The sequence below is a fragment of the Musa acuminata genome, chromosome BXJ2-9 (assembly GCF_036884655.1).
Source record: "Musa acuminata AAA Group cultivar baxijiao chromosome BXJ2-9, Cavendish_Baxijiao_AAA, whole genome shotgun sequence".
Taxonomy (NCBI): Eukaryota; Viridiplantae; Streptophyta; class Magnoliopsida; order Zingiberales; family Musaceae; genus Musa; species Musa acuminata.
In genome coordinates this window covers 15,898,632-15,912,219 of record NC_088346.1, presented here as the reverse complement: position 1 = coordinate 15,912,219, position 13,588 = coordinate 15,898,632, and the positions used below count along the sequence as shown (strand labels likewise).

Below are 13,588 nucleotides of genomic sequence, written 5' to 3'. Positions count from 1 at the left end.
TAAGCAGAAAGACTGTGTGTCAATTCACATGTGTCATCACTCACGTGATTGGCTTGCAGAGCACCTATGACTAGCATCGGTACCACCATCAGTATTGGGCGGTACCATCGTTTGCAACACTAACAGTGGGCGGTACCATCACCTAGTCTGGTGGTACCACTCCCTGACATAGTCTTGGAGACTATGTTTGCCCGGTGGTATCGTCCAAACTAGCGATACCACCGCTTGACACAATTTGGGACACTGTGTTTGGGTAGTACTGATAAGACCCTAAAGTTTTATCGTAAAAAAAAGAAGAGAAAGGGGATGATCACTTCGAGGGGATTGACCTCCTTGATCGCTTCAAGGGGATTGACCTCCTTGATCGCTTCGAGGGGATCGGCCTCGTAGGGTTTGTCAAAAAGACAGAATAGCATTTTTCATAGATTACTGAAAAGAAGTAGTTACATCCCTATTTACAGAGTTCCACCCAGAGTCCATCAGGACTTGAACTCTAATAATAAATAAATATTAAATAAACCTCTACTTGACTCTAACTGAACCAAACCGACTCAATAAATAACTAGACTAAACAAACTCAATAAACATTATTCAAAAGCTCAGAAAAAGGGTCCTAACAAGTACCACCGCCCAATCTAGCGATACCACTACTTGACACAATCCGGAAGACTATGTCTAGGTGGTTCTACTGCTCAACCTTGCTAGAGGATACTGAATGGGCCAAACAATTGGCTCAATTCAGCCTTGATTCAGGCCCAATTGACACCTAATTAAGTTTACATTATTTTATCCCAAAACTAACTCAATTAGATCTAACAAACTCGATCTAGACACATACGATTATAAGTATGAATCATTTGTTGTCCGGCATGTCATTAGTTCATTCGACGCTTCGTCCGATCCTTTCGGTGCATCATCCTCTCCTTCGGCATATTGCCCAATTGGTATATTGACTCTCGTAACTTCCGATATCCTTAGTGCATTGCCCAATCCTTCTGGCCCGATGCCCAAACTCATAGCACAAAGCCTTATGTCGATACGTCGATCGATCCTCTGGCTCGACATCCAATGTTCTGACATGTTCAACTCCGGCTCAACGTCTGATTCCTCCTACTTTAATCGATTTATCTTTTCTAGTCAAAGTTAGTCCTACGTTACTCAAAACGTAAATTAAATCATAAACTCATCAATTGATTTCATCATCAAAATCTGAGATTCAATAATCTCCCCCTTTTTTATAACGATAACTAATTGATGACGTAGTTTAAACCAAACTCTCCATATCAATATGCCATATCGAAATAAATCTTGAATTCAAATTGAAATCAAGTCAAAATAATTTTAATCATGATTCACATCATATGCAATATATCATATACATCATCATAATAAAATCATAAGTATTGCATATATAATCATAATTTCAAAACATTAAAGTACATCATATCATGCATGATACAAACCATCATTATACCTTCTCCCCCTTTGTCATCAACGAAAAGAAGAAAAGTGCAACTAGAAATTTTTTAATTATGCAAGCTAGTAAGATAGCATGTTTGGAATCATGCAAGCTAGCAAGTTTTAGAGATGTGCAAGTTTAGCATGATTGCTTTTTTTTGCAATGTTCAAGCTAATAATTTTAGCAAGTTTTACATCATGCAAGCTAGTAAATTTTATATCATTTTACAACATACAAGCTAGCAAATTTTACATCTTTTTAGAATATGCAAGCTAGCAAATTTATCTCTCCCTTTATCATTGTAAAAAAGAATGGAAGAATATAATTTTGAATTATTTTCCCTTTATATTAATTTTCACATCATGACAAAGATAAATTTAAGTCAAATGTGATGAGATATACAATTTATGAATACAAAGGAGTATCATAAATAAATCATGATATGAAAGATATAATAACAAAGATCATTTGAATACCAAAAGACATGATTTATTTTGATAAATCTCTTCTTTTATAAGTGGAAAAAAGAAACATAGAAGCATAGAATAGTAAAATATCTTGATTCATGCATAATAACTTTTATTATTTATATAGAAAGTGTTAGGAAATCTTGGGGGCGGCATCACATGCGCAACGGAAGAACATAAAACAAAATCCCTAATTCACAAAGATATGTTCGTCGTCGTGCGAAGATTGGTGCGCAAAATCCACGAAACTTAAAACAGTGTATAAAATAGATTGTGTTACCTAGGGAGATCATATATCCCTGAATCTCTACAAATCTCTAGGAGATGGTGAAGGAGGTCAAGCACTCTCCTTTCTAGCGGTGATCCACACAGTAGAGCTGCGACGACGCTCCTCAAAACTCCATACCTACTCTGAGGTAGAGAGGGGGAGGAGAATAGGAGAGACAAGTAAAGGCTCTAGCTTATGAACCACCAGTTCTCTCCTATTTATAAAGGTCTCATGTCAACTTAACCCTAATGGATCTTGCCCTATTGGGTATTGAATCTACATCCAACTACCCAAGCCTATTAGATTAGTGGATCTCTATCCAATAATCTCTCATGGGCTCTTATTGGATCTCATTCGTAGGATCTAATAATTCAGGTGCTTATTGGATATCCAATAAGATAGGGGCTCTGGCGGATATCTCATATTTGAACCTCTACTCATCGCAATGCCTACCATATGTGTGTGACCATCTAGGCCCAATATCGAGCTGGCCGTGAGTCATACCTGTCAGAACTTCTTCTAGCTCCGTGAATTATTTTCATAATAATTCACTCGACTCATCGACTGCGAATGTACTAGGCCACTATACTACAGTCCCCAAACGATATAGGGGAATCTAATCCATTGGACATGTTTATCTTGAGTTACCATGTATCTATAGTCCCTCATCCATTTAATATCCTAAAGACCGTATACCAAACATGATGTTGTCAGACCCATACTCGAGTCTTGCTCTAATTAGATTCTCTCGGAGAACTCTTTCTCTCTCAATCTGAATGACCCTAGTCATGGATTTGTCTAAGCAAGAACAGATGAGACATTCCTCTCATGACACCGAGAGTGGATGATCCTCTATCGACACTCAATAGCCCTCATAAGGTTGACTACCACTCCCGAAGATCTACTGTGCTAGATCTCAGACATCCAAACCTATAACTCTGGTATCAAAGAGTGGAACACTCATATAGGACATCTTTGATGTCTCTAGTCTAAGGACCAGATACACCAGTAAAACCCGAAATCGTTGTTTGATAATAAGGCATCATCAACCATCTAGTATTCCATAAGTGGATCAATCATTGAACTCATTCCCCAATGAGCACCTGTATTATATCCCTAGTGTCCCCACACGAGCAACTATGAGACCAGCTACATCCATCGTGTATACAACACATCAGTCTATCTGGTTATCTTGATATACATCTCGAGTAATCTATGATCGAGATTATTATATATATATATATATATATATATATATATATATATATATATATATATATATATATATATATATATATATATATATATATATATATGTGTGTGTGTGTGTGTGTGTGTGTGTGTGTGTGTGTAACAATCAATATAAAGTGATAAATCCCAAAATATAATAAACAAAAAAATTGTGTATCAAGTCATACATGTCATCCCTTACGTGATTGACTTATAGGGTACCTATGACTAGCAGAAAGCCTCCTCTTAAATAAAATCCAAGAATCATACGAGAATAAAGAATAAGAGATCTTGATTCATAAAAAAAAATCTCAAGTTGTAATTCCAAAAATTCAAGATCATGATATAGATAAAAAATCATTCAAATTCAAATCATCAAATCATAAAAATCACTTTCAATAAATTTAAAATGACATAAATAGATTTATCAATTTCTTATTGAGAAATTTAATAAAATTTTCAGATAGAGTCATTTTCAAGAAAATTAATGCATTCCTCTATGTGATTGATTTCATACAAGCATGCCATTGTTTTCTAAGTCAAAACCATGCATTATCGTTTAAAACCGAAAAAGCAAATTTCATCATATAAATCATTAAGATCAATAAACCATAAATCATAAAAATCATCATTATTTCAAATCTCATGCATAATTAAATCATTAAATCATGATTTAAATATAAAGTATTTTTAAAATAACTTCTTCTTTTCGAGTTCATTTTTATTTTTTGATTAATATTTTATGAACCTCTTTAATTTTATTGTAAGAAGTTCAAGATCATCATCACTTGAGCTTTCGCTCGAGTGGTCTTCTTTTGTTCTTGGTACCAAATCCTTTGTGTTCTTTAGATGGTTGTTCTCATGTTTATCAAGTTCATCATATGCCTTGCACGTCATTTCATACGTCATCAAAGACCAAATAAGTTTTAATAGTTTCACTTGGCTTCATTCAAAATAATTCAAAATCATGCATCAAAAGATTTATTTTAGGCTATTTAACTCTACTTGTGCATTCATGTGTAATTTCAAGAGTGTGCCAAATGTCATATATAATTTCATAAGTCGAAATACGATTAAACTCGTATTTATCCAAAGCACAAAATAGAGTATTCATAGCTCTAGCAATAAAATAAAAAATCTTCTTCTCTAAGTCATTTCATTTGTTCATTGGTTTAGAAGATTTTTTAAAGCCAAGTTCAACAACATTTCATAAATTGAAATCCATAGAAAACAAAAAAACTCTCATTCGAATTTTCCAATATATGTAATTTGTCTCAATGAATATAGGAGGACGAATGATAGAAAGACCCTCTTGAAAGCCAAAAAAAGCCATCTATGTCGGGTGTTAAACCAAATAGAGAGAAACGTAGCTCTGATACTAATTGTTCGGATTGTGAATGGCACTAAGAGGGGGGGGTGAATTAGTACTTTCGTAAAAAATATGTCGATTCGAAAATCTCATTTGATAAAATCGTATCGAAAATATGTTTAAACTTAAAACATTTATAAGAATAGTAATAAGCAAGTAACGTAGTTGCAAAATAAGTAAGCAAGTAGAGAAAGGGAGGCACATTCATTTTATAGTGGTTCGATCGTTGTGACTTATATCTACTCCCGATTCCTCCTCCGTTGAGGCTACTGGCTTTCACTACTGATCTTCTTTTCTAATGGACAAAGATCAACTACCCTTACAACTCTTTTATCATTTTCATAGGTTCAGGAGTTAACCTTAGAAGCCACTCACCCCTCTTTTAAACTAAAATCGAAACTTAGAGCTATAGGAGAATTCTCAATGATTTACTACAGAGTTTTCATACTATTTTTGTTTCAGTTATTTTCTTAATCGAGCAGAGATGAGTGGGGTATTTATAAGCTCTAAATGGATTTAAATTTGGAGCCAAAACGGTCTCATATCGGGTTTTCGGGATACTGGCAATGCCACCGTCAATACTGGGTGGTACTACCGCCTAGTTTGACGGTACTATTGCCTGACATAGTTTGGGAGACTGTGTTTGGGTGGTACCACCACTCAATCTGGCAGTACTACTGCCTAACATAGTTTAGGAGATTGTGTCTGGATGGTACTATCACTAGACCTTACTATAGGACACTGAATGGGCCAAATAGTAGACCAAATACAGCCCTGATTCGGTCCCAATTGGCCTCTAATTGAGTTGGCATTGTTTCATTCCAAAACCCACTCAATTAGACCTAATTAACTCGATCTAGATACACATGATTACAATCATGAATCTTATATTTTCCGATATGTCATTGGTTCATTCGGTACTTCGTTCGATCCTTTCGGTGCATCGTCCTCTCCTTCGGCGTATTGCCCAATCGACATATTGACTCTCCTTGGTGCAATGTCTGATCCTTCTGGCCCGATGCCCAAACTCATTGCACAAAATGTTCTGCCGATACGTCGACCGATTCTTCGGCTCGATGTCCAATTTTTCTGACATGTTCCACTTCAACCCAACATATGATTCGTTCTACTTTAATTGATTTATCTTTTCTGATCAAAGTTAATCCTGTGTCACTCAAAACGCAGAGTAGATTATAAACTTATTAATTAATTTTATCATCAAAATTTGAGATTCAATGATGTGATAGACTCATTTCAGCCCGGTAGAGTCGATGATCTCACTCATTCTTATTGCTCGGTGCATGAATATAAAACGATATATGTTCATGAAGTAACACATTGAGACAAATGACTCGATGATGGAGTTGTTTTCTGCTCATAGTAGCAAGAATTAGATACAACTTGTCTACCTCTATTGAGCTTAACAGTGGTAGATTAGTTGGTACATGATGAAATATTCTACAAGAAAAATAATTTATGATCTCATGTCATTCACATATAATATGAGAAAATAACTCATTTTATTTATATTTAATAATTTATGCATTATAATATTTTAGCTTGTTATATAAATTCAGTTATAAAAATATATATAATTATATCAAATCAAATAAATCATTTATTTTTTCGTTTGATGAAGATAATATTTTGATTTTGATTTGAAAATAATTCTAAGATGAACCTTTCATCTTTGTAGTATTTTCAATCATGATTTATGATACAATTTGTTTCATTACTTTTAATTTATTTTCTTTTACTAAGCCTTGCGTAACTTAGGAAACTAAATTAGAATTATTCTAAATATTAGAGGGTGACAACTTATAACATACAAAATAACCTATAAATTAATTAAATTTATTTAAATTAGTAAGTAAATAATATTGGTCCCGCATCAAGGAACCATCTCGTTATGAACATGAACCAGTTGAAATCCTTGGACTATCCTAGCCTCACGCTCGGGTTCCTGTTCCATTATTAGCTCATTAGTTCTCAACGCGCAGGATCATGTGGCCGATGAAGGGAAGCGAAGAACGAGACTCCACCTTCGTCCCATCACCTCAAGCTCAGCTGCGATGAAAAGTTGACATATTTTTAGTGGAAAAAGGAACCGAAATGGCAGGGTCAGTCTGTTGGCAGATCCAAGTTCAGGACGTTTGGGAGTAAATATGACTGGAAAAAAGGGAAAGAATTGGCTGCTTACTTTGGAGTGAAGGTAAAGTGAAAGCAGACGGCAAAAACTGTACGAGCCAATTACAAGGCAATCACCATTTACCAGAGTGCAAAACCTCTCTCCTCTCTCCTCTCTCCTCTCTCCTCTCTCTCTCTCTCTCCGCAGAAGCTACTGTCGCTGACACTCGAAAACTGACCCCAGCTTCATTTTTCCTTTTGCTCCCATCAAATAAACCCTTCCATCACAAGAGCTCGCAGCTCCTACATCTTGAGAGAGCGCAAAGGTCAGCCTGGCAGCGGGAGAAGCATTTAATGCAACCGCCACGGTTTCCAATATCTCTGCTCCTCCACATTCTTGTATGCCAACACACGCGTGCGGAGTATTGGAAATCGGTTCGTGATCACTGTGATTGCTACTAAACATTCGCGTATGTGGGATTATAATATTATATGAGAGTACGTTCTTCTTCATGGGGATAAAGAGGGACTTGCATCATGAACTATATGCATGCACAATGTAACTGGAAGAATGTTTGCTTAGGATGGGGATAGAAGATCCCCAACCGACCCTGATGGGTAGCTCTCAGGTCAAGTAGTCGTGTAGAGCCCATTAATTGTCCGTTGGGGGAAATTTATGGCAGGAGGAAGGCGAGTTAGTTAAGTTTGGTGGCTTTGCCCTATGTTTTTCATTTCTTTTTCTTTCATATTTTATTAGGTGGTCCGTCTGGAGGGCGGGGCGCATTGGCCGTAGACCTATTCCGCCTCCTTGACTGGTGCCTCCACCCACAGCGCGTGGGGCTGTGGCGTGCACATGAGGGTGCCTGTGCCATCTTGTCACCTCGACGCATGACAGGACACGTGGGATGGGTGACTGAGAAGCTGAAGCGGTACCCACCTTTCCTACCAACTGATATAATACACAGACAGAGATCGAGATAGGAGTGGTTGGGTGGGCGTCGTGCGGCCTCGATTCTCATGCAATCTCTTGGAATGTCTCCGTGTCCCTTTAACAGTGACCCACGAAGCATCACTCTCCTCCCATCTATACCTACATTTGCATGTTTTATATTTCATATCAAATTCTACCAAATCCTTCCTCTAATTATTCGCCATTCATGTACATGCTAGCTTGGGTTGAAAAACTCTGTGTTAGCTGAACTCTACTCCATCATCTTTCATCTTTAATATTTAACGATGAAAAATCAACTTTATTTAATATGAAAAATCATCAAACACAAATATTTAATATTCAACTTTATTTAGTTTGACACAGCGGAAAAAATAAAAGAGAAGAAAGTGGTACTAAATTGACATTTTATACAGTTGGTGAGATGGGAAGATGAATCAAACGTCTGTGTCCGACTTCCGAGGAGAGCAGACCTTGGCGTCTTATCGTGTCTATGATTGAACTGCATCAAACCAAACAATTCACTCTGTTTTCCTTGATCATAATTTTTTTAGATTTCTAACTCGGAACGATCATATCAGTAAGACCTTTGACTTTGATTCCTCCGCTCTCTTTTTCTTTTATCTTCTCGGATGCAGCGTTTATTAATGACGACGTTATCGACATCTTCGTTGCAAATTTCTTCACCTTAACACAAATTTCTTTTTATCGACTCACATATGTAATCTGCTATCAATCAAAACCTTTTTTTTTTCCTCGCTGAACAAAAGAATATTATATTTTTAAGAAAACCAGCATAAGACACTCTTTCAGCGAAAAAACAAGAGTAGAAAAAAAGAAAAAAAGAAAAAAAGAAAAAAAGAAAAAAAAGGAAGGGTGTCATGGGAAAGATGGAGAGGCAGAGATTGATAATGGTATTGATGTCGCACGAACTGCGGTCCTGCGAGTTTTTGTACGGGCACGGAAAAGTTATTTCCCAACTCGTGCAATCGCCCCCATCTCCCCACTCCCAAGATCGGAACAGTCTCCTCCCCGTCTGCTGTCTTCTGACCGACCCCTCTTGAATGCATGCACCGCTTGTTGTTGTCCATATATATATATATATATATATATATATATATATATAGGTTGTCCATATAATATCACTGATTCTATTATGGCTTCTATCTCTCTTCTTTCTCTCTCTAGCCTTCCTGTGCCCACCGCCTCTACAAGTTGAAGCCTTCAGTGTGACAGAGTACTGGCACAGAACTTCACCATTTCGAAATAAGAAACACCGATGTCAAATCAAGGTTTTTGGTGCTGCCACAAGGTGACAAAAGTTGGATCAAGAGGTTAAGAATGACCTTTTAGAGCCCATGCAAAGGGTAGAAGAAGAAAACCAACCATTAAAGACAGCTCGAAAATTTTGCCAAGGTTTTGAGCTTGTGTTACTTGTAGAGTATTTGCCATCACTCCCACAAATGTTGCTGTGTTGCTCTTCTCCCTCTCATTCTACCTCGTCCTTCTGCTGCAGAAGTGATCATAACGTAAGGTTTACTGAAACAATGTCCAAACATGCATGTAACCTATTCCAAACCAGGATTTCAATCAATAGACCAAGGCAACTGTTTGCTGCTTGTTACGGTTTGATATAATTTTGTGCTGGCATTCGATGTGTATTAAACAAATTGGAAATTGAAATGGAATGCTAACATGTTTTCTGCCTAATGCTTTCATTTGCAGGAGAAGGGGCAATTAATAGCGTCGTAGAACCTACAGCAACAGTAATAAGCCACATTGCCTTTTGACATTTGGGATCGGCGCAGCGGAGTACAAATACGTCTTGTTATAAGCAGTGAAGCTACAGATGTTTGTACTTGATCTCAATTTGTTCACCCACGCACGCATAAATCTCCTACGCCAGCCTTGCATTTACTTCTTCCCACCTCCATCGAACTTATCTACTTTCCTGTTTAAACCCTCATCCAGGTGTTCTTTGTACGAAACACACAGGGAATGGCCTTTAATCACACCCCCTCACCCCCCCCCCCCCTCCTCCTCCTCCAAACTGCTGCCTATATCTGAACCCTAACCACTCCCCGGTTTCAGTGCTTCCCTATAATAACCCACTCCCTTTCTCTTCCGCCAAAACCTCAAGCGCGCCCAAGATCATCACAGACTCGCCTTGGGTAGTGAGGGGTTGCTGCGTGTGCCATGGAGGAAGTGGAAGTGCTGTGGGAGTTAATCGGAGACGACGTTTCCGAGCAAGGGCTACCTCCTGGTTTCAGGTTTCACCCAACAGATGAAGAGCTTGTCACCTTCTACTTAGCCTCCAAGGTCTTCAACGGGGGTTTCTGCGGTGTGGACATTGTTGAGGTCGATCTTAACAGATGTGAGCCGTGGGAGCTCCCAGGTATGGCTTATCCCAACCAGAACTCCATCGATCTCATGTGCGTCTATTTACTTGTTGCCTGCCAACATGCCTTCGCTCACTCCAGTGAAGACACAGTAAAATGCCATTCTGAATGCGTGTCTATTAAATACTGGGATATAAAAGAAGAGAGAGATCTTCTGTGTCTTCTATCAATGAGCATCACTAGTATCATCATGACTAAGTTATGATTCCTATTCCGGAGTCTTTTCCGACATCAGCACAGATTCCAGACTATTCTTTAGCTTCTCTTCCATGCACTCCTATAATCCACTCCCTCTGTCCTTCTGAAACGTCTACCTTGCATTGTTTCAGAAGGTGTTGTCTTTCTTCTTGTATACAGATCACTCTAATGGATACCTAGAAGCATAAATATTAAGGTGCCCAGGATGAGATATCAGTAATACTATTGACGAGAGAGCAGCAATATAACATATATCTTCTGCAGCTTTAGTTCCAAAACTAAGAACAGAGCTAGCTATATATCGGTGGCGTAAATCTTCCGTAACTATAACTGCTGGCTAGGGAACTCTAAAATATGGTTCTCTGTGCTTGTTCATTATGTTTCGCACGAACTGATTGTCTAATGATGGGATGGCACATGATTTATGGTTTTGTGATCGCTGGATGACACAGAGGTGGCGAAGATAGGGGAGAGGGAGTGGTACTTCTTCAGCCTAAGAGACAGGAAGTATCCGACGGGGCTGAGGACCAACAGGGCCACCGGGGCCGGCTACTGGAAGGCTACCGGCAAGGACCGGGAGGTGCACAGCGCCACCAGCGGGGCCCTTGTGGGCATGAAGAAGACCCTGGTCTTCTACAAGGGGAGGGCTCCACGCGGGGAGAAGACCAAGTGGGTCCTACACGAGTATCGCCTGGACGGGGAATACTACTCCTGCCGCCTCTCCTGCAAGGTAGTAATCAATCGTTTTCTGTCCAAAACTTTGATCGCCGTCTCGAAGCTTGGTTACCTACTTCTCGAGTGAGCTTGGGCAAACTGCATGCACTGCTTAAACTCAAGTTCCTTTCGATCATGTATATGATGATGACTGTACTTTTATTGGCTAACAACATTCCATTTCGTGGCTACAGTACAAACAAAGGGCATGATAATACTCTAAATTGCACCTCTTTGCAATTGTTTTGCAGGAGGAATGGGTGATGTGCAGAATATTTCACAAGTCAGCAGGAGATCATAGGAAGAGTCAATACTACCCAAACCACGCCTTCCTCTTGGACCCTTCTTCCTCTTCCAACCCTTGCTTTCCCCCATTCCTCGACCTGCCACACCTGCAAGACCCCATCCACAGCCTCCTTCAAAGCGGTAAACTTACACCCTTCAACTTCTACCAAGAACCCAACTCACTCTTCCCCCTCCTTCCCCTTCCATCAACAACTACCACACTTCCATCCCTACATGAAACGCGATGCTCTTCCAACGACGACCGGAGCTTCCAGCCACCACAACAAGAAGAGACAGGGATCCCTAGTTGGCTCGATCCTTACCTCCAGAACCCTCTACTATACGAAATGGGTCTGCCTCCGCTTGGGCTAGGAGGAGTTGTTCATCACGACCTAACCTTCATGGACGAGACTGCAGCAGGAGAATCTGGACCCCTGGTTTCTTAAGCTCTCCTACGTCTACCTGGCAGTCAATCCATCAACACTTAACATCTACTAGTGTTTGCACAGTATATAAGGCGTTCTCCGGGACTACGTACGTATGTATGTTTGAATGGTAGTATGTAACCTGCTTAATTAGCTCTTCAGTGAATGAGTAGGATGTTGCAGCTGATGAACCAAAAGATTTCCGTCTTTTTAGTTGGGAAGTCGAATATGAAAGTGATTTGTAATTGTCCATCTTCTACTGATGTGATGTGGTCATTGTGGGTTGCAAGTTTTGAGGTGATGGATGGATGGATGGATAGATGGACGTCCCACGTACCGTGCATGGTGATCTGATGGAACAGGGTTTTGCACGCCTTCATGCACGCAATGACGTTGGAGGATTGCATTGACGTGACCAGGAGGAGACGTACGTTTCATATGGAAGTGGGTTGCCTTCGCGCATGGATGTGCCTATGCCACCCATGAGTCAACTCGTTGACATTGATGAAAACTTTTTCAGGCGAATGATAGCTGCTTTCCTCTAAAATCCAAATGTTGCTACTTTCTCTCTCTCTCTCTCTCTCTCTCTGAATAAATCACAATATCATTCTATTGCAAGGGACACTCTTAGAGATACTTGCAATATACAGTCATAACTATATGAATTTGCAGAGAAGTAGTTTCTTATTTTCTATTACCCCACAACAAATACGATGGATTCGTATCGTAGCAGTGAAGGTGAAGGACCCACAGAAAAAATTAAATACCTAGCATGATTTGAAATAGCTCCCAGTTCCTTTACCAAAGAGTTTTGTGTTTTGTGTAAGCCAGCGTTCGAAAATTAAACCCAAAAATCCACGAGATCAGAAGAAGGTTTCATGCAAGGCTTTCTAAGCAAACCGATTATAAAGTGTTACATCCAGTACGTCATTATTTATTATTTTTCAAAGGAGAAGATGATTGAGAGGTATTGTGTAACACGCCTAGGCTTTTTATGGTAAGATGTGGAAACTGTTGGGAGTAAGATTTAATCCGTAGAATGGTTGTGCGGAATCATCGATGGTTACTCGGACGTAAAGGGTCAACTTATCGGGCTTTACAGTCGATGTTGTTGTGCATCATGCTGACCACATGAGGCACTTGGCTAATGTGTCGGACAAATTTCAACCATTTATTGATGTTATCATCTCCCCTGTTAGATGTGTCCAACCTCCTTTCTTTATTGATTGATTGATTTTTTTTTTTTTCTGTTGTTTGGTGCAGAAATGAATTTTGTTGTGGCTTTCCTTTAACTTGCCAACATGAGGAGCAAAGCTCCTAAGAGGAAGCCCCTCTCTGCCTGCACATTAGAAGCCCACCTTCGGCCTAAGAATCGAGCCCCCCCCCCCCCGAGCATATCAAGGGAGTGTGGTAGGAGTTCACAACCCAGGCTCATGATAAAATTAATTCAAATAATTAAAAAAATTATAATTCATCTTTTTAGTACTACAAATACTTGTTCTTGGATAAGTTCAAAGCACCATGGATTGAAAGTATTCTTCTTTTCTTCAACTGTCATTTCCTCTTTCTTCTTAAAATTCTATAGGAAGCCAACAAGTATGGTATCTGAGCTTGGTTCGATGAAGACCACAAGAAGTACATCGATTATAAAAGAATGGGAGATCAGTAGATTTAGTAAAAAAAAAAAAGATGACAGGT

The 13,588-nt window shown here is 39.1% G+C and overlaps 1 protein-coding gene across 1 annotated transcript; it reads left to right on the top strand.

The window, feature by feature from the left end:
• The first annotated feature begins 10,030 nt into the window (after positions 1-10,030).
• Positions 10,031-12,010, top strand: LOC135623157 (protein CUP-SHAPED COTYLEDON 3-like). Its single transcript, XM_065125767.1, has 3 exons — positions 10,031-10,264; positions 10,919-11,196; positions 11,432-12,010. The coding sequence occupies exons 1-3, from the start codon at positions 10,066-10,068 to the stop codon at positions 11,909-11,911; spliced, it is 957 nt and encodes a 318-aa protein (XP_064981839.1). The 5' UTR covers positions 10,031-10,065; the 3' UTR covers positions 11,912-12,010.
• The last annotated feature ends 1,578 nt before the right edge of the window (positions 12,011-13,588 follow it).